General features: G+C 42.9%; 1 protein-coding gene and 1 long non-coding RNA gene across 4 annotated transcripts in view; one reads left to right on the forward strand and one right to left on the reverse strand.

The window, feature by feature from the left end:
• LOC146353014 (uncharacterized) overlaps positions 1-4,911 on the forward strand; it is a 29,512-nt gene extending 24,601 nt beyond the window's left edge. Inside the window, exons 2-3 of the long non-coding RNA XR_014787932.1 lie at positions 2,062-2,169; positions 3,789-4,911. This is a non-coding gene — a long non-coding RNA (uncharacterized LOC146353014). The remainder of the gene's footprint in view (positions 1-2,061; positions 2,170-3,788) is intronic.
• Positions 1,106-18,955, reverse strand: ALG5 (ALG5 dolichyl-phosphate beta-glucosyltransferase). 3 transcript variants are annotated; one of them, XM_084835457.1, is made up of 10 exons: positions 18,853-18,955; positions 13,535-13,706; positions 13,357-13,403; positions 13,153-13,221; positions 12,347-12,439; positions 10,975-11,088; positions 10,144-10,203; positions 7,646-7,797; positions 6,659-6,744; positions 1,106-2,150 (listed from the first exon to the last, which is right to left on the reverse strand). In XM_084835457.1, the coding sequence occupies exons 1-10, from the start codon at positions 18,859-18,861 to the stop codon at positions 2,038-2,040; spliced, it is 915 nt and encodes a 304-aa protein (XP_084691583.1). In that variant the 5' UTR covers positions 18,862-18,955; the 3' UTR covers positions 1,106-2,037. The 3 variants fall into 3 exon arrangements, with proteins under 3 accessions (XP_084691583.1, XP_084691581.1, XP_084691582.1); XM_084835455.1 differs by having other exon boundaries at positions 18,802-18,955; XM_084835456.1 differs by having other exon boundaries at positions 18,642-18,955.
• Between the last annotated feature and the right edge of the window lie 52 nt (positions 18,956-19,007).

The raw sequence follows: 19,007 nt of genomic DNA on the forward strand, positions 1-19,007 counted from the left end.
AGGACACGGAATAATGGGCTCAAGTTACAGGAAGCCAGATTCCAGCTGAACATCAGGGAAAACCTCCTGACTCTTAGAGCAATATGACAATGGAACCAATGACCTAGGGAGGTGGTGGGCTCTCCAACACTGGAGGCATTCAAGATGAGGCTGGACAGCCATCTGTTGGGGATGCTCTGACTTGGATTCTTGCATTGAGCAGGGGGTTGGACTCGATGGTCTTGTAGGCCCCTTCCAACCCTACTATTCTATGATTCCATGTGGGAGAACGATATTGCAGACTTACATTCCATACTTGGATAACCACCACTGAAGCAGAAAAGAACATTCAGCTGCAACAAGGCAATGGCAAATTTTGATTGATGGATGGTATTGCTGTACATCTAATGCCCCTGTGGTTCCCCCTACTCCTTTCTCCATCCCTTCTACTAAGCCTGTCCTCTTTCCCAGACAGGTATAACACAATTATATGTTTGAGTTATAAGTGGGCACTTGATACCAAGATCAAATCCAGAGGGCTTTTCTAAAAGGTAGCACACAAACCTAGATGTTTCTTTCTTTGTTTTCTTTTTAGTATTGTTGACAAAAAGGAAAGTGAATAGGAGGGGGGCTTGAGATCACAGCAGCAGCAGATGTCTAGTAAGGACCATTTCAGACATTTGCCCTTCCAGATAACCAGACAACTATCTGTTGTTTTAGAACTTGTTTTATAGGAATTTCAAATGACTATTCTATGCAATTTGATGAAATCTCTGAATGATGCTGTATATCCAAACACATACCCAGAATTAAGGGTGAAGGCTTCCCCTTTACTATGGGGTAAATAAAGCAGGCAGTTTTTAAGGACTAATATGCCAACACAATAAAAATGGTCATATTGATTGGGAATATTCTGTCAGGAGAGCCTGATAGAAACATTGCTATAGAAATAATATGACATCAGAAAGGGTAAAATACTCTTAACAAAACTTTCTATATGTGTAATTGTATACGTATAGATATTCTGGTTGGCCTTTTGTAAGCACTCCTAAGCAAGCAAGCAATCTGATTATGATTGTGGTTGTAGACTATGAAAATGATTTAAGAAACAGTGATTCTCAAACAGTTTGACAACACCATTTTAAATTTAATGTTCCACAATATGGAGATAATATGAAAATACCTTCGATTTCTGTTGGAATTGCAGTTGTAGTCAATTAACGTCCATTATGTTCAGAGCTTAACACACGGTCACAACTCATGTCGAAAACTGATGTCATTGCACTCCGTTACACAAATATTTCCTTCTCTTCTGAACTCCAGTTCTTGAGTTTATTAGGAATACCTTCTGCCTCACAGATGTACCTTTAGTTTAGAATACACGGTGGGTGCTATCCAACTAAAGTTGCGCAATTTTACGCCCTGTTGACTTCAATGGGAGAGTTCAACTCATGCACAACTCTCTCCTGCTGAAATGTCCACCTCTGTCTGCATCATTCATGGTACTCTTAGAAAACTGATGCTGCAATTCTTAAGATGTCAGTGACCAGTTTAAGTAAATAGACAAATGTTGAAATCCAGTGATTTCTTGCAAGTACTGAAGCCATCTTATACACAAAGGATTCTCCATTCATTTCAACCAAGGAGACATTCTGTGCATTTAAAGAGATGCTCTCTTGTGCATAAGTATACAAACAACAATGCTTTGGCTTACTACAGTGACAGACTTCATAGAAAACAGTAGTCCATACCAGTTCATGTATTAATTACTGCTATATATTTTCTTGGTTCCCGGAAGTATTTTGTGCAAATGGAAAATAACTTTTAAATGTTCCTTCAAAAGTAAAAAGGCTGAGAAACAGTTACAAAACTTAAAAACCCAAAAATTTGAAAAGGCTTATTATATAGGACATCCATATTCTTGGCCATTTTTTAAACAGATTAACCAAAAATGCAGTAAGAACAGTAGTAAACTCAGATATTTCCTTATTTCATACTGTTGAGAAAATTCACCACAATGTTTATATCAAAACAATCCATTTGGTAAGTATGAATAACTTAATTCATTTTTCTTGTTCCAAGCTGCCAGGCACCAGTCAAATATCGCAGTCGTATAAAAAGGAGGTCCCTGCCCATCTGCAACCAACTCCAGAAGGGAACCAACTTAGAACCTATGATTATTAAAAACAGGTAAGACAAACTATTATAATCTTTTATATGCCCATATTAGAGGCAGTTGCTTCTTCAGCTTCACCAACATTCAACCTTTAATGTACTCTGAAGACTTGTTAAGGATACAGTTCTAACATAAAATGTAGCAAAGCCGCTCAAAGATATCATAGGAGGTAAGAATATGTGTATTTGCCAACTAAAACTAAGATGACCAGCTTTTGCATTCTTGGAGGGAAGTGCGGTAGGGGAGTGAGCTTACCACTATCACTTTTCCCCTGAGGTAACTATATGCTGTTACAGAGAGGATGTTCTTTGACATTCCAGGTAAGTTTGCGGCTTTTATTCACAGGTACAGATCACAGAATCGTAGAATGGTAGGGTTGGAAAGGGGCCTATAAGACCATCGAGTCCAACTCCCTGCTCAATGCAGGAATCTAAGTCAAAGCATCCCTGACAGATGGCTGTCCAGCTTCATCTTGAATGCCTCCAGTGTGGGAGAGCCCACCACCTCCCTAGGTAAATAACTCTGCTGCTCATGTTTTTTTCCACAAGGGAAAAAATCCTTTCCTTAGCTTTGTGGGCTTTCCCTGCTCCCTACTGGCTTCCTTACTCACAGATACCAAGGGCAATCATTCTTTTTCTTGAAGACCTGCACCTGCTGCTGCCTTTACTCCCAGATCTTATGTAAATGACTTCACATAGAGCTTGGGAAAGCAGCCACTAGGAATCCCCTGCCTCACTCAGCTAGTTTCTCACCAGTTCTGCACAGTTCTTTTAGACTTCTAGTCACTTGCCACACACTTACGCATTGCTCTTTCCCCCTTCCTTTTAAATCCCATTCTCCAGAGGTGCAGCATTTTCTCTTCCCTGCCTCCTGTCCCAAATTACGTGTGGCCATGCCTCCTCTGCCTACCGTTGCTCCCCTGATGGCCTGAGCACATTCCCAGATGCTCCAAATTTCGAACATGCTACATTGTGGAAGATGGACTTGGACTTGTTGAGTTGATTCAGACTTAGAATAGACCCACTGAAATCAATGGGACAAGTTCCGGCTGAACATCAGGAAAAACTTCCTCACTGTTAGATCAATACAACAATGGAACCAATTACCTAGGGAGGTGGTGGACTCTCCCACACTGGAGGCATTCAAGATGAGGCTGGACAGCCATCTGTCGGGGATGCTCTGACTTGGATTCCTGCATTGAGCAGGGGGTTGGACTCGATGGTCTTGTGGGCCCCTTCCAACCCTACTATTCTATGATTCTATGTAGGTGGCATAAGGTCATCAACAGATCTGGGATGGGGGAGAGAATGTTGCTTAGGAATGGTTGTGCTTCCTAAAATACTGCCCTCCTGGAGGCAGACTGACAGTAGCCTTTGGCCTTTTCCGAATACGTATGAGATAGTAATACAATAAAATGCATTTGAAAAAGACACACATTGTCCTGCTGAGTAGCTATTGGCCAGAGCATTGCATACTATTAAGTTATCACATTTGTTTTCCAAGCCTATCCTCCAAGGAATTCAGGCCAGCCATTCATTGGATAAAAACTCACTTATCAGAAATTGTGCCAAATACTAAACTAGGCTTAAGAAATAAAGTCCAGAATAATAATATAGTTCTATGTGGATTTTAGAGAGCGCAAGACAGGAAGGCCTGGCGTGCTGTGGTCCATGGGGTCACGAAGAGTCAGACATGACTGAACGACTGAACAACAATGTGGATTTGGGGAGAGGACTGAAGAGAAACTGCTCATCTTCAGAAGTTGTCACAGATTATATCATTATTTAAATGAAAAGAAAATGTTAGAATAGGATTTCCTTTTCTCCTTCTAGCCTTAATCAGACAGCAGATCTTATCAAGCAGACAGCTCAGAGGAAGTAAATATTTATGTTATCCTCTCTCAAATGCAACTGTTATCTGATATCTCCCCCAAACACTTAATGTATGGAATTTTCTCACTTGGCTCTACAGCTAGAACCAACTGGATATCACTGAGGCTGTCCTGAAATCAGTAGGTTGGATCCAGAGCATCCCTTCCATGCATGGAAGGTATACTTCCATTTGCAGAAAGGACTGAGATCCAATGGAGGCCTCCACTGGAAGAAGGAGAGATAGTTTTTGTCAATTCCCCTGCAGCCCCCTGCACCAGCTCCCGTACTGTTCTGGCAGGTCCCCTGACCCTCCAGAACAATTTTACAGGGAGCACAGGAGGAAGGGGAAATCAACAGAAATCACCTTCCTCCAGCAGGAGTATCAAATGAGTGGAGTTCTGCTCATTGGAATTCTGGATCCAACCCAGCCTTTTTTTTTTTTTTGAAGGCCATACCACAGATGGCTAGCATCTAGAGCTACAGCCAGGACATCCAAGCACTTAGGCATGCCCAGAACGATTTTTGTTGTTGTTTTACTTTAAACAGATTTCCCCTCACCTATCCCATATCACAAACGTGACCCCAAAGCCCCCATGGGCACACAGAAATACTTGCATGCTTCTTAGGCCAGTTAAAGAACTGTACCAAAGGAGAGGCAATCTTGAGCTGTCACTGGAATAATGTTTGAGCTGAATGTATCATTATTTAGAATTTGTATTGTGGAATAAGCTCTTTTTGCAACTAACAAGCTTTATGTGCCTGTTTAAGTTTACAAGATGGATTTGTTCTAAAATGTGGATATACTTTTTATGCTTGAAATAAAAATGTTATTTTTGTTTATTAAATGCATATTTCTGCCTTTGCATGTACAATGCTGAAGGTAGCAAGATTTTGCAGTATTGGTGTTCATCAAAATGACTGGGATAATTTAAGAAGGGGGAGCTACTGCCACACCATGTAAAGAGATAAGAAAAGAAATAACACTTTCTTCTTCCTGCTAATGAGAACAAAGAGACAGGGAACTCCTGCCTGACTGCAGCACACCTCTCAGCATTGCAGGCAGGGAGGGGTCCCTTCTGTCTTCCATAGCAGTCATAATCCCTACCCTACTGGATTACCCTAATCCCTACGGGAAAGAAGCAGTGAGAAATGTGAGGAAAACTAAGCCAAGCGTAGATTCAAAGGAAGTCTGTATATGGAGTGTACTGACATGGAAGGATCATACTAGGAGAACGAGAGGCAGGAAAAAACATGCAAAAGGAACACTGGATGGATGAAGTCACCTTTGGTTTTTTGTAACTGAACTAGATGGTTTAGTGGAGAGAGTGGGCAGGTTCGCATGTCATGTTAAGGCACCCAGCAAATAAGCTACGGTGGGTTGGTTGTTTGCAGAACAACTCACGGCACACCCAACAGATGATCAGGCTTGCCATGGCTTGTCCTCCCCTTCCTCCCCCCTCAGTCCTCCAGCCAGCTCCAGCATGCATCCCAGGCACCTTTGTGGCAGAACCCATTTTGTCTCCTCATCCTGACTCCCTCCCTAGTCTGATTACTACCCCTTTTAGTTCCCTGGCTTTTTAAACATTTTTTTTCAGTGCCTCAAAAATGCACAAATGGGGCTGTAATTTTTTAATTATTATTTTTTGTTGGTCTTTTGTAAGTGCACACTTACTGCTGTCCGATATGTGCAGTCTTGCCTTGTGTATTTCCTTGTATGTTTCAGCTGTCAAAGGGAACAGCAAGTAGAGTAGGTGACATACATGGAAATTGACTAGACCAGGCTGCATATAGGCAAATTTGCGCACAGTTGCAAAGGACGGAGGGGAGAAATAATAGTAAGAGAAAGGAGGGACCCAGTAGCACAATTCAGAACCACTGAAAATGGTGGGAAAAGGCAAACAGAGTAGGTGCACCAAAAGGGGGGCAGGGGGGCCAGTATTCCCCCCTTGGCAATGTATCCCCCTCACTTTTAAGGGTTGAACTAACACTTCTCAGTGTCCTCCACTTTTTCAACATTTCCCTGAGTCTCCAGCTAGTCCAGGAAGGGGAGATATTAACTCCCCACCCCTTTTTGCTGCTCCTTTTCAGAGCAGTTACTGCTGCAGTTGCTGCACTTCAATGGATGTGTGCAAATCTCCCTGACAGTAAATGGATGGGAAATTTGCATACCTGCAGTAATGGAATAGTTACTGCAGTTGTGCAAATTTCCCCTCCATTTACTTCCCAGCCCTTGTATTTGTGCAAATATTCCCAACAGTTAAAAACCCCCAAACCCTTATGCAGTTTCAAAGAAACCCTTAAAGGGTGGCTGAATGGGACACAGCAAATGGACTGCCTGCACCAGCAGTGCTTACACCAGCAATATCTCCCACCAATAGGACCCCATTTGCTCTGTCCCATGCAGCTGCCTTCTCATTCTCGAGAAATAAGCCACCCTGCAGAGAATGTGCCAGGTTTGGACAACACAGCAACCCACCATGGCTGGCTGCCTGTGGTGGGTTGCTGTGCCATGTGAACCCTGTCATTATGTTATAAGAAATGTTAAAAAAATACAGAAGAAAATCTGAGGAACTCAGCTAACTCATTTTTTAAAATGATCCATATTGACAAAAAAGTGTGAAGATTAACTGACCTTCAATTTCTGTCCAGTTGACAGCAACCTCTGCTATTGGTATTTTAAAGCACTGAGCTATATAAAGAAGTTCCACATCAAATGCCCTGCAACAGAACAGCAGAATGAATATTCAGTACTGTGTTGAAGTCACACCAAAACTTTTGTGTATAGCTGTAATGCTAAGCTTCTTCTGAGCACAGCAAAGCTGGGGCATAAATGTGAAAATGGCATACATGTTGCAAATCACTATGTACGGTGGTGAAATTAAAAAGAACAAGAAGACGTTTGGTACGTCAGTTGCTCTTCCTAAACAAGAAGCAGCTATTTGTATACATAATAAAGAGGCACATCTCCTAATTCAATGGCTCATTTCTCCTTACTGCCGTTATGTCTGGACCTCCCTTCATAAGCTCCTACATGGTGCCTTTTCTCTTTCTTTAAAGCGCTCTCACAAATGTGCTTTTCCACAAAGCTTTTGGCTTAACCTATCCCCAACTGAAACAAAGCCTATATATAAGCAACTGTATGTATTCACATTCATGCCTGGTTATCCTTGCCTCTCTCATTCTTCCTACTACCCTTCTCTCTCCCTTTGTCATCTCTCCCCACCCCACCAGCCCCCTTAACTGAAAAGACTGTAAATTCCTTGAAGACTTTAAGTTCAAAACCAAACAAAACCTTGTTTAGTTTTGTTAATCAATTATACACCACATACACTGATAGCATTATACTGACAACAATTTTCATAAACAGCCTTTGATACAGCATGAGGAGCTGTTTTGAAGACACAGAAGTGAGAAGCGCTATCGAGTATGCAAAAGCCTTTGCACACTGCTAAAAGTGGCTCTCTAGCTCTCAGCCATAATGTTGCATAGCATACATGGCTGTATGTTCCATACCATAATGGAATATGCACCAGTGGATAGCCTCTTGAACCTGCCCGTGTTACTAGCTGCAATACCATTTCCAATGGATCAAATCAGAATCGAGGAAGATGGAACCTACCAACGCTCTATGTGAAGAGCTGAAAAAGTTCGAGAAGCAGCCTCTCGGGTTAATAGTTTAAAACCACATTGTGTGTCTTTGATTTCTTTAACACAAAGGAACCATACTAGAAAGTGGAATCCATACATGAGAAGTGTTCGGAAGTATGACCGCTGCAGAAAAGAAGGCAAAATATTAGTCGTTTGTATTAAAGGAACTGGTGAAATATGTTTAGCAACATTCCTGTTTCTATGTTCATGATACTCACCAAAGCTATATGGGTTATATTTTTGTGACATAAGTTTTAAAAGAAATGAAAACACAGAATTCATTATAGCTTCTATGTGTACAAGTATGTAGATGTGCTGTGATGTGGTACAGATCAGCAAGATTGCTTTTGGATATATCAAGCCCAATATTTAGAATGATCTTGATTAAAAAAACAAAAGGAAAAAGACCAAGAAGTCAGTAAACTGTCTACAAGAACACCCCCCACACACACACACAAAAACAGTTATATAGAAAGAGACTGTATTCTTAATTTCCAATTTATTTTAAGAAAAATTATACTTTTTCAAGGGATGTGTATTCACAGTAAAATCCTCTTCTTTTGCTCCTCTGTGAGGCCCACTCCACTAGGATGACTAAGGGACCAATCCTATGGTTCCTAGACAGAGTCGGGGGGGGGGGGGGGGATAGGATATTTCGGATTCCTGGATCTGAGGTCGGAGACAGAGTTCCGACCTCAGACCCAGGAATCCAAGCTCCCTGCCCCCCTCCTGCTCGCAGCCAGCAGAGAGAGAACCGCGCCATCTGCCTCTCCGAGCTCGCAAAAGTGACCTCACAGAGGATGGAAAGGGGGCATATGCTGGTGAGCGGGGAGGGGAGGGGAGGGGAGGGGACTGGGGAGGCCGGCTTATGATGTATCCTTGGGCATCCCCAGCCTTCTTCCCTCCCACTCCAACACACCCCAGCTAGATGGAGGGGAAAGCCCGTCAAGCCAAAATACAGAGTGGAAGGAGCACGGAGGCAAAGATTGCCTCTGCCACTCCTCCCACTCTGCACTGGATGGCCATAAGCCTCCAAGTTTGGAAGCTTACAGCCATGCCAATAGGACTGTGCCCTAAAGTGGTCTAAGTCTCCAGCAATGTCCACCTCAAAAATCACCAAAATAACCAAGGGAGTACAAATTCTTTATATCATAAGAACATCACAACCAGTAGAAAATACACAGTAATATAAACAGGATAATAAGAGGGAGAAGAGAATTCTGCAGCAGCTCAGTGGTGTTTAGAAGTATATGCCTTTTTATTATATTTTATAAATATTCTGTGTACTCATAGCCCTCCTTTTGTGATATGGTACAGAATAGATTTCTTAAGGATCATAGTGTTGGAAGGTACCCAAAGGTCATCTGGTCCCTAATAGGTGGCCATCCAGATATACGCTCTTTTAAAACACCATTAATATTCTGAACTGCAGAGTATTTTTTATTTTTTTTAATTTTTACTACTGTTTTGAGTGGTTGACCAATGGAAACGAATTTTATCCTCACGGAAAGGGGCCATTCAAAACAGGTTACTGGATTTTCTGAACCTCTAGGAAACCTATGCTGCAATCTTAAAAATATTTACTAAGGAGTGTCAGTGGGACTTCCTTTAAGTAAACATGGACAGGATTATTACAATCTTTGCATATTTGGTCCATGAGAGTCTACCCTTTTACTATCTTGCCTTTATTGATAGCTAACCTAAAGCAATTTATTTTGTATTTATAATACTTAGACGATGCTTAAGATAATAAAATCTCTCAGTGGTTTCAATTCCCCAAAGAATTCTAATCTATAAATACTTCCTATTGACAGCCCCCTATTTGTCCATGAGACATATTACTATAACTTCATTTGAAAATGACTGCTATGGTATGTGAATATACAATTCACGTTGGTCAATGCAGAGACCATAGAACAGGGGTGCAGAACCTCTTTCAGCCCATGGGCTGAATTCTATTTCAAAGAAGCTCTCGGGGGCAAATGCAAAAAGGTGGGGCCAAAACACCAAAAATGCCAGCATATTTTAGCTTAACACTCTTAGTGCTAGTAGCTAAACCTTGAGAGAGACATTTCAACCTTTTAGAGTGTAGGGGAAACTGCACAAGAAGCCGGGAAACCACCAAATGATCAGTGGTTGGGGAAAACCGGGTGGGGCCAGGGGAAGGGGGCGTGAGGGCCAGATTTGGCCCCTGGACCTGAGGTTCTGCTGTAGAAAATAACATAGATTCTGAAGTAATACTGTTAATAGTGCACAATACAGTGGTGCCTCCATTGCTAAACTGGGCTGGTTGGATATTGCCGAAGAATGCAATTTCTTCATTCTAACCCCATATTCCCAAATAAATCAGGCAAATTATAGGAGGACTAGGAGCTGACCTGAAACAGTAAGGTACGTTCTCCACTACTTCTTCAAGGATGCAGCAGTCTGATACTTATGCAGAAGGAAAAGTAGCGAAGAGAAGCTTACCTGTGCTATTGAGCCTTCCTCCAAGTGAGCTCGAGAGCCACAGGCAATGGCCATCTGATCCTAAAGGAAAAATGTACTTTAATAATCATTAAGAAAAATATACCAAACCAGTGAATAACAGATGGTTTCTTCAAATTAGGTTGCTATATGCAACTCAACTGAAGTTCAAAGATGAAAATTTGTAGATCTTTAGAGAAGGTGTTTAATTAATCCAATTGAATTAACAACGCACACAAAAATCTAGCCATGTATTAAGAAAGACAGTACAGAATGAAGGAAGGTTCAAGTAATCAGTCCAGTACTAATCTCAGTACTCATTCACATGGTAAAGATATATATTTAAGCATTGTAAACGTTTTTACACTGAATTTAAAGATAACAGCAATGAGAAACAAAATTTGTTTGAGATGATCTGAAATCACATGCAAACAGTAAAAGAAATGGAAATCAGAAAATAAACATGCTGATCATATTGTTAGTGTCTGAGAATGCTCACATTACTCTTCCATTATAACAGAGGCACAAAGGAAGACATATGTGCTGAACCAAGTACAAGCATCTTCCTCTCAGGTCATTCAGCACCAAACCAAAACCGCAAACATCCATGCAGAACACACCTTTCCACCTTGGATGCACCCTCAGAAAAAGTAGGAAATAAAGTGTTTCTACCTTCCTCTGGATTGTGCCTTCAGTTTTAAGAAGCAGAAAAACCACATACAGCAACATCTACATATAAAAAGTACTTTGGCAAACAGACATGCAAACAGAAAAATTATGATTGTTTTTTTTTAAGTAGGTATCTACACACCCATCCACCTAACGAAAACTCACAGGCCAGGGTTGGAGACCCTCAAGACCTTTTTCTACTTTTTCAATATCTTCAAATTTTGTGGCTCCATCAGCATCTGCCATGAGTATTTTTTTTCCTCGCGAACTGAATACACCCTGTAGGTAAGAATAATTGAACGTATTGTATTAGTACAAGTGCAGCAAATTCTGCTGCAAGATTTCAGGAAGTCATCGCTTTTGACAGACAATACTAGTTGAATCCATGGGGCTGTCTTTGGATTTTGAAAGTAAAGCCCTGGCCCCTGCCCACCTCTAGTTCTGCATAATAATCAATGGCCCCAGACAGAGATGCACCCACCCATCTTAACTAGGCCCAGATGAGGATCACAAGGAGGATATGCACAGACGTCTGCAGGACCGAGGGGTGTATTTTATGTCACTATCATTGCGTTGCCATGTCACACATTTCTGAAAAGGCAAAAGACTAACGTTGCTGTGCCTCTTAAGGGGATTCTATGGGAAGCACATTCATTCTTCATCACATTCCTGCCAAATGGACAGCCTTAATGCATTGAGGGTGGGTGGGAGGAACAAAATGCAGAACAGTTCAAATGTAGCCAGATAAATGCAGCATTTATTTGTTTGAATTTTAATTTCTGTCCTTCTTTTCCCCCAAGTCTCAGGACAATTAGCAACAGTTTATGAACATAAATACAAATAGGATACCAAATTAAATGTGTTCATAAACACAGAAACTTACCCCATACCTGTTTAAATCTGGCAGATAAATATGTCCCATCTTATAGAAAAGATCACCATAAGATCTTCTTACATATGAAAATTCACAGAAAATGGCTACTTGCTGGTATCACAATGACACTGTGTACTTAAGACTTCTTCAATTACTATTTTAAAATTAGGGAGCAATCTTAGAGCCCCTGGACAGCATCGGGGGGGGGGGGGCGATAGGATACTTTGGATTCCTGGACCCAAGATCAGAGACAGCACTCCGACCTCCAATCCAGGAATCTGCACTCCAGCCCCCTTTCCTGTCCCAGGCGGTGCAAAAAGAACTGTGCCGGCTGCCTCTCCAAGGTCGGGAACATAACTTTGGACAGGGGGTAAAGGGGGCACTCCGGTGGGTGGGGATGGGACTGGAGAGGCTGGGATATGAGCCTCCTTCCCTCCCCCGCCAACGGCCTCCAGCTAGACAGGCAAAAAAACCCTGTCTAGTGAAAATGCAGAGTGGAATTAGCAGGGAGACGAGGATTACCCCTGTTGCTCCTCCCGCTCTGCACTGGATGCTCGTAAGTTTCCAAGTTCTCAGGCTGACAAGCACTGAGAGTGTAAGTCATAGGACTGGGCCCTTAATAATTTAAATGTTCAAAGCACAAAACAAGTAACAGTTTATTACCATCCTGACAGCTCCCCCCTTTCCACGATTCTTCACCAGAGTGAGGATTCTCACTTTGTCACTACCATATTTTTTAGCATACTTCAGTGCAACCTACAGGGGAAGATGTAAATTGGAATGAAACAGTAATTTCAATAAAGAATTAAATGCTACTCTCTGTTGTCATGCATGTCCATGACATAACATGAAATCTGCATTAAATATGAATATATTGCAATGCAGAAATCTGCTCAAAAGATAGGGAGGTCAGACAGGCATCTTTAGTTTTCTTCCCTTCCCCATGCCAAAATTCAGTCCGATTTTACTCCCACTAAAGTTAAAAACAAAAATTATATTTGCTTGATTAGGACCTGCCCCCTCCCCCAAATCTACTGAACATTTTTATAACACCTGCTAGTTAATAATTTAGTGTACATACATTAAACATATAGGATTCAAATATTTAATGCCTACACTTATTTTTAGAGAAAGTATTCTTTGGCAGAACTTGGAAAAGGTGTACAATACATAGAATAATCAGTGCTGTTTGAGATAACATCTCTTGTGCATACCAACCTAGCCAATCTTAATGGCACACACTTGAGAAGGTCTTGAGACAAGTCTCTCCAAATAATAGGACTAACCTAACAGCAATGAGATGTGGAATACAAGCTTATCTGTATCTTCCAACTTTCAGGCCTTCATATCTTACTGGCATCATGCTTCCAAACATTTCCAGAAGAACAAAAACTAGAAGCTTTTTTCAAAAGTAGCAGACATTGTCAACAATATATATAGAATTTATAAGACACAATTATTTCTCCTACCTTTGTAGTTTGATCTCTGCTGCCATCATCAACCACTATGACCTCATATGTGAATGCAGGATCTTGCCTCTATAAAATTAAGAATATTTATGCATTTGGCCTGGCATCATATGCTCTTTTACCATAAGAACCAGAACAGCAGAAAAATGCTAATTATATTTTCATCAATGATAATACTGCAACTGAATGTAATTTTAAAAATACCTGTCTCTTCTCTAGATAGTCTAAAGCTTCATTCATCATTGATGGTACTGCAAGAAGAAGGGAGGAAAGCAAAACCACAGATCTGGTTTGAATAAAAGTGCATTGGTGAAAAAGCGATACAAAGGGAAAACACAGTGTTATAAATACACACTCAAGGAAAAGAAGGAGTTATTCTTACACCGTTCTTCCTCATTATATGAAGGCACAACTACAGAAAGGTCACGTGTTGGCAGATCATGGAGGCTGGGCACAGATTCCTTCTTATCTTCAGCATTCAAAAATAACTTTTCTGACTCATGTCTATTAAGGTTTGGCAACTTTGCTGCAGTTATGTGTGCAATGACAGTGACCTGGAGGAGTGAGAGAAGGAAAAAGATTTGCAGGTGAGGATTACATAATATTCACATAATAAGCATTTTGCAGGGAGAAGAGCATTCATTTTGAAATTAGAAAGGTGAAGCAGGAATAGCCAAAGGCAATTCAATAATAAAGGGAAATCAGTTGGCAAGCAAGAATTGTGGGGTTGTGTAGAAATGGGGGAGAATCTATATTAACTAAAATATAGAAGTTATTGCAACTCAACATTTTTGAGGTCTTACTGCAATTATGAACTGCACCAATGCCTCACGATATTGCACAAAAGTAACTTAGGGCAGACACAAGAGAATTTAGATCAGGGCCTCATAATTTGTGAGCCACCAGGGACTCAATAAACCTCCTGCTTTGCTGTCTGCCTAGGACTACAAGAACAGGGATGTTGTCGAACACCTGGCAGGAGAGAATCCATGGCTCAGGAACCATATTCAGATTGATGGGTTACAGACAGTATAGGAGCAATTTACGCTGCAAGAATCATGAGGCAGGGACCTGTCTTTGGATTATGTTACTTTGTGGAATACCATGTACACTGATGCACATAAACAATAACGTGATCGGTTATATCAGCAGTGAGGAACCTGACCTGCCGAAGCCCCTCCCCAAAGACCCGCAGCTTGGAGGAGGGGAAGGGAAGCTGACTCAGTCAGGAGCTGTCCCATCAAGACACCCAGAGTGCCCTGAAGAGGCAGGTCTTGAAGCAGCAGCTCCTCCTTCACCATTGCTCATCTCTTTCCCAAATAGCTAAACAGGCAGGCAGGAAATTCACACTGCTCACCTGTCTGGGAAACAATTGAGCAGTGGTGAAGAGGCAGCTACTCTTATAGTTCTTAAAGAATTCTTCTCCATGCACTGAGTAAGGAGCTCTCCTTTCTCAGTGCATGGAGAGGACGCTTGGCCAGCCAGCAGTCCAGGAAGAGACTTGGATTCCTCTCCCCCACACCCTCCCATCCCCTTCATGGATCACTGCCTTGTTGTGGCGAAGGGGCTTGCGTAACTCAGTGAAGCCATAAGCTATGCCGTGCAGGGCCACCCAAGACGGACAGGTCATGGCAGAGAGTTCTGACAAAATGTGGTCCACTGGAGAAGGAAATGGCAACCCACTCCAGTATTCTTGCCAAGAAAACCCCATGGAACGTATCACAAGGCTAAAAGATATGATGCCGGAAGATGAGCCCCTCAGGTCGGAAGGTGTCCAATATGCTACTGGGGAAGAGCAGAGGGTATTTCCAAGTAGCGCCAGAAAGAGTGAAGCGGCTGGGCCAAACCCGAAAGGACACTCAGCTGTGAATGTGTCTGGCGGTGAAAAGAAAATCCGATGCTGTAAAGAACAATACTGTTTAGGAACCTGGAATGTCAGATCAATGAATCAAGGTAAGCTGGAGGTGGTCAAACATGAGATGGCAAGATTGAACATCGACATCTTGGGAATCAGCGAACTAAAATGGACAGGCATGGGCAAATTTAATTCAGGTGACCATCATATCTACTATTGTGGGCAAGAATCCCTTAGAAGAAATGGAGTAGCACTCATAGTCAACAAAAGGGTGGGAAAAGCAGTACTGGGGTACAATCTTAAAAATGATAGAATGATCTCAGTACGAATCCAAGGCAAACCATTCAACATCACAGTAATTCAAGTCTATGCCCCAACCACTGAGGCCGAAGAAGCTGAGGTTGATCGGTTCTATGAAGACCTACAACACCTTCTAGAACTAACACCAAAAAAAGATGTCCTCTTCATCATAGGGGATTGGAATGCTAAAGTAGGAAGTCAAGAAATCACCGGGATAACAGGCAGGCATGGCCTTGGTGTACAAAATGAAGCAGGACAAAAGCTAATAGAGTTTTGCCAAGAGAACATGCTGATCATAGCAAACACTCTTTTCCAACAGCACAAGAGGCGACTCTACACATGGACGTCACCAGATGGTCAATATCGAAATCAGATTGATTATGTCCTTTGCAGCCAAAGATGGAGAAGCTCCATACAGTCAGTAAAAACAAGACCTGGAGCTGACTGTGGCTCAGATCATGAGCTGCTTCTTGCAAAATTTCGGCTTAAATTGAAGAACGTCGGGAAAACCACTAAACCGTTCAGGTATGACCTAAATCATATCCCTGATGAATATACAGTGGAGGTGAGGAATAGATTTCAGGGATTAGACCTGATAGACAGAGTGCCTGAGGAACTATGGACGGAGGTCCGTAACATTGTTCAGGAGGCAGCAACGAAATCCATCCCAAAGAAAAAGAAATGCAAGAAAGCCAAGTGGCTGCCTGATGAGGCTTTACAAGTAGCTCACGAAAGAAGGGAAGCGAAAAGCAAGGGAGAAAGGGGAAGATATACCCAACTGAATGCAGAGTTCCAGAGAATAGCAAGGAGAGACAAGAAGGCCTTCTTAAATGAACAATGCAAAGAAATCGAGGAAAACAACAGGATGGGAAAGACTAGAGATCTCTTCAAGAAAATTGGAGATCTCAAGGGAACGTTTTGTGCAAAGACGGGCATGATAAAGGACAAAGAAGGCAGGGACCTAACAGAAGCAGATGAGATTAAGAAGAGGTGGCAAGAATACACAGAAGAACTATACAGGAAAGATCTGAACGTCCCTGATAGCCATGATAGTGCGGTCACTGAACTTGAGCCGGACATCCTCGAGAGTGAAGTCAAGTGGGCCTTAGGAAGCATTAGTAACAACAAAGCTAGCGGAGATGACAGTATTCCAGCCGAGCTATTTAAAATCCTAAAAGATGATGCTGTTAAAGTTCTGCATTCAATATGCCAACAAATCTGGAACACTCAACAGTGGCCGCAAGACTGGAAAAGGTCAGTTTACATTCCAATTCCAAAGAAGGGCAACGCCAAAGAGTGTTCAAACTACCGCACCATTGCGCTCATTTCACATGCCAGCAAGGTGATGCTCAAAATCCTACAAGCTAGGCTTCAGCAGTATGCGAACCAAGAACTACCGGAAGTACAAGGTGGGTTTAGAACAGGCAGAGGAACTAGAGATCAAATCGCCAACATTCGCTGCATCATGGAGAAAGCAAGAGAATTCCAGAAAAACATCTATTTCTGCTTCATTGACTACGCTAAAGCCTTTGATTGTGTGGATCACAACAAACTGTGGCAAATTCTTAAAGTGATGGGAGTACCAGACCACCTTACCTGTCTCCTGAGAAACCTGTACGAGGGTCAAGAAGCAACAGTAAGAACCAGACATGGAACAACCGATTGGTTCAAAATTGGGAAAGGAGTACGACAAGGCTGCATATTGTCACCCTGCTTATTTAACTTATATGCAGAGTACATCATGAGAAATGCCGGGTTGGATGAATCAGAGGTCGGAATTAAGATTGCCGGGAGAATTATCAACAACCTCCGATATGCAGACGATACCACCCTAATGGCAGAAAGCGAAGAGGATCTCAAGAGCCTCTTGTTGAGGGTGAAAGAGGAGAGTGCAAAAGCTGGTTTGAAACTCAACATTAAAAAAACTAAGATCATGTCATCTGGCCCTATCACTTCCTGGCATATAGAAGGGGAAGAAATGGAAGCAGTGACAGATTTTACTTTCTTGGGCTCCAAGATCACTGCAGATGGTGACTGTAGCCATGAAATTAAAAGACGCTTGCTCCTTGGGAGGAAAGCTATGGCCAACCTAGACAGCATAGTAAGAAGCAGAGACATCACCTTGCCGACAAAGGTCCGTCTAATCAAAGCTATGGTTTTCCCAGTAGTAATGTATGGCTGTGAGAGCTGGACTATAAGGAAGGCTGAGCGCCGAAGAATTGATGCTTTCGAACTGTGGTGCTGGAGAAGACTCTTACGAGTCCCCTGGACTGCAAGGAGGTCACATCAGTCCATCCTAAAGGAAATCAACCCTGACTGCTCATTGGAAGGACAGATAATGAAGCTGAAGCTCAAATATTTTGGCCACCTAATGCGAAGAGAAAACTCCCTGGAAAAGACCCTGATGCTGGGCAAGACTGAAGGCAAAAGGAGAAGGGGACGGCAGAGGATGAGATGGCTAGATAGCATCACCGATGCAATGAATATGAACTTGAGCACGCTCCGGGAAAGAGCGCAGGACAGGAAGGCCTGGCGTGCTATGGTCCATGGGGTCACGAAGAGTCGGACACGACTGAACGACTGAACAACAACAACACCCTCCCATCCAGCAGAGGGGTGTGTGTGTGTGTGTATGCATCACATATATATGAATATTGTGAACAGGGGAGGGGGGAGAGAGTGGGGTGGCCCCGTCCAGTTTGGGATCTGGCTCCATCCATTGCTGGCATGCACTTTGCAATGGTTTCCACAGAGACAACACAATGTGGCCCTTGGGCCAAAAGAAGGTTCCCCACCCATGCATTATATCAACCTTCAAATTATTGTTTTTCATTAACTGCATTTTGTTTTTGTGACCCAGCTGTTTCAAAGAATAGAAATTCTTTATGCTGCATTTTCCCAGGACTGGGGCCAGATGGCCATGGGTAAAACTACCAAGTAGAGAATTTTCATGACAATCACCCTTAGTTCCTCATCCGCATGATAGCGGCAATAGCAGCATACAATTCTCTTGGCCGTTATCAGGATGTGTAAAAGCAACATCATATAGTGCAATACACAACAAGAGCTTTTAGAAGTACAGAACAACAGTGATAAGGGGACAGTTTCAATGAGGCTGATTGCAACCTAACGGTAGACCCCGGTTACCCGCTTGTGGGCTCTGAACAGACTTAACAGCTGTTGAATCCGAGGAAAAGAGGGTCCAGGGCTCGAGCATGTCTGGAAGTCAAGCCCTCTGACCCTACTGCAATCGTGGTGGGTTACTCGACCATGAAGCTTGCATGTGCAGCTTGCATGTGCTCAGAAGTGCTCTTTCCTTCTTGCCACTTTTCACCTGCTCCAAGGCCGAGCGCTTGATATGCTGAAGAAGTTCCGGGCCTGAGCCCATTGCGGCGGCAGAGGGGGAGCAGGAAGCCCAGGCTGCGAGGGCCGCCCTGCTGCATCCCTCTTCGCCGAGGGGAAGCTTTCGCGCCAAGCCCCCGCCCCTCTCTCACCAGCCCCAGCCCTGCGACCGCAAGTGCCACCAAGCCCTCGACCAGCCACACCAGCTCCATCGCCCGCCGGGCCGACGCTGCTCTTCGCCGCTTAGGCACACGGAGTCCGTGAGCGGCCCAGAGACACGGAGGCGGAACCGAGCGACAGGAAAGGGCCGCAGCGCGAACTTCCGGCGCTAAATGAAACGCCGCCAGCGGCCAGGGCG

Source organism: Heloderma suspectum, chromosome 2 (assembly GCF_057233095.1).
Source record: "Heloderma suspectum isolate Gila_16-S chromosome 2, 16-S_ref, whole genome shotgun sequence".
NCBI classification, from domain to species: domain Eukaryota; kingdom Metazoa; phylum Chordata; class Lepidosauria; order Squamata; family Helodermatidae; genus Heloderma; species Heloderma suspectum.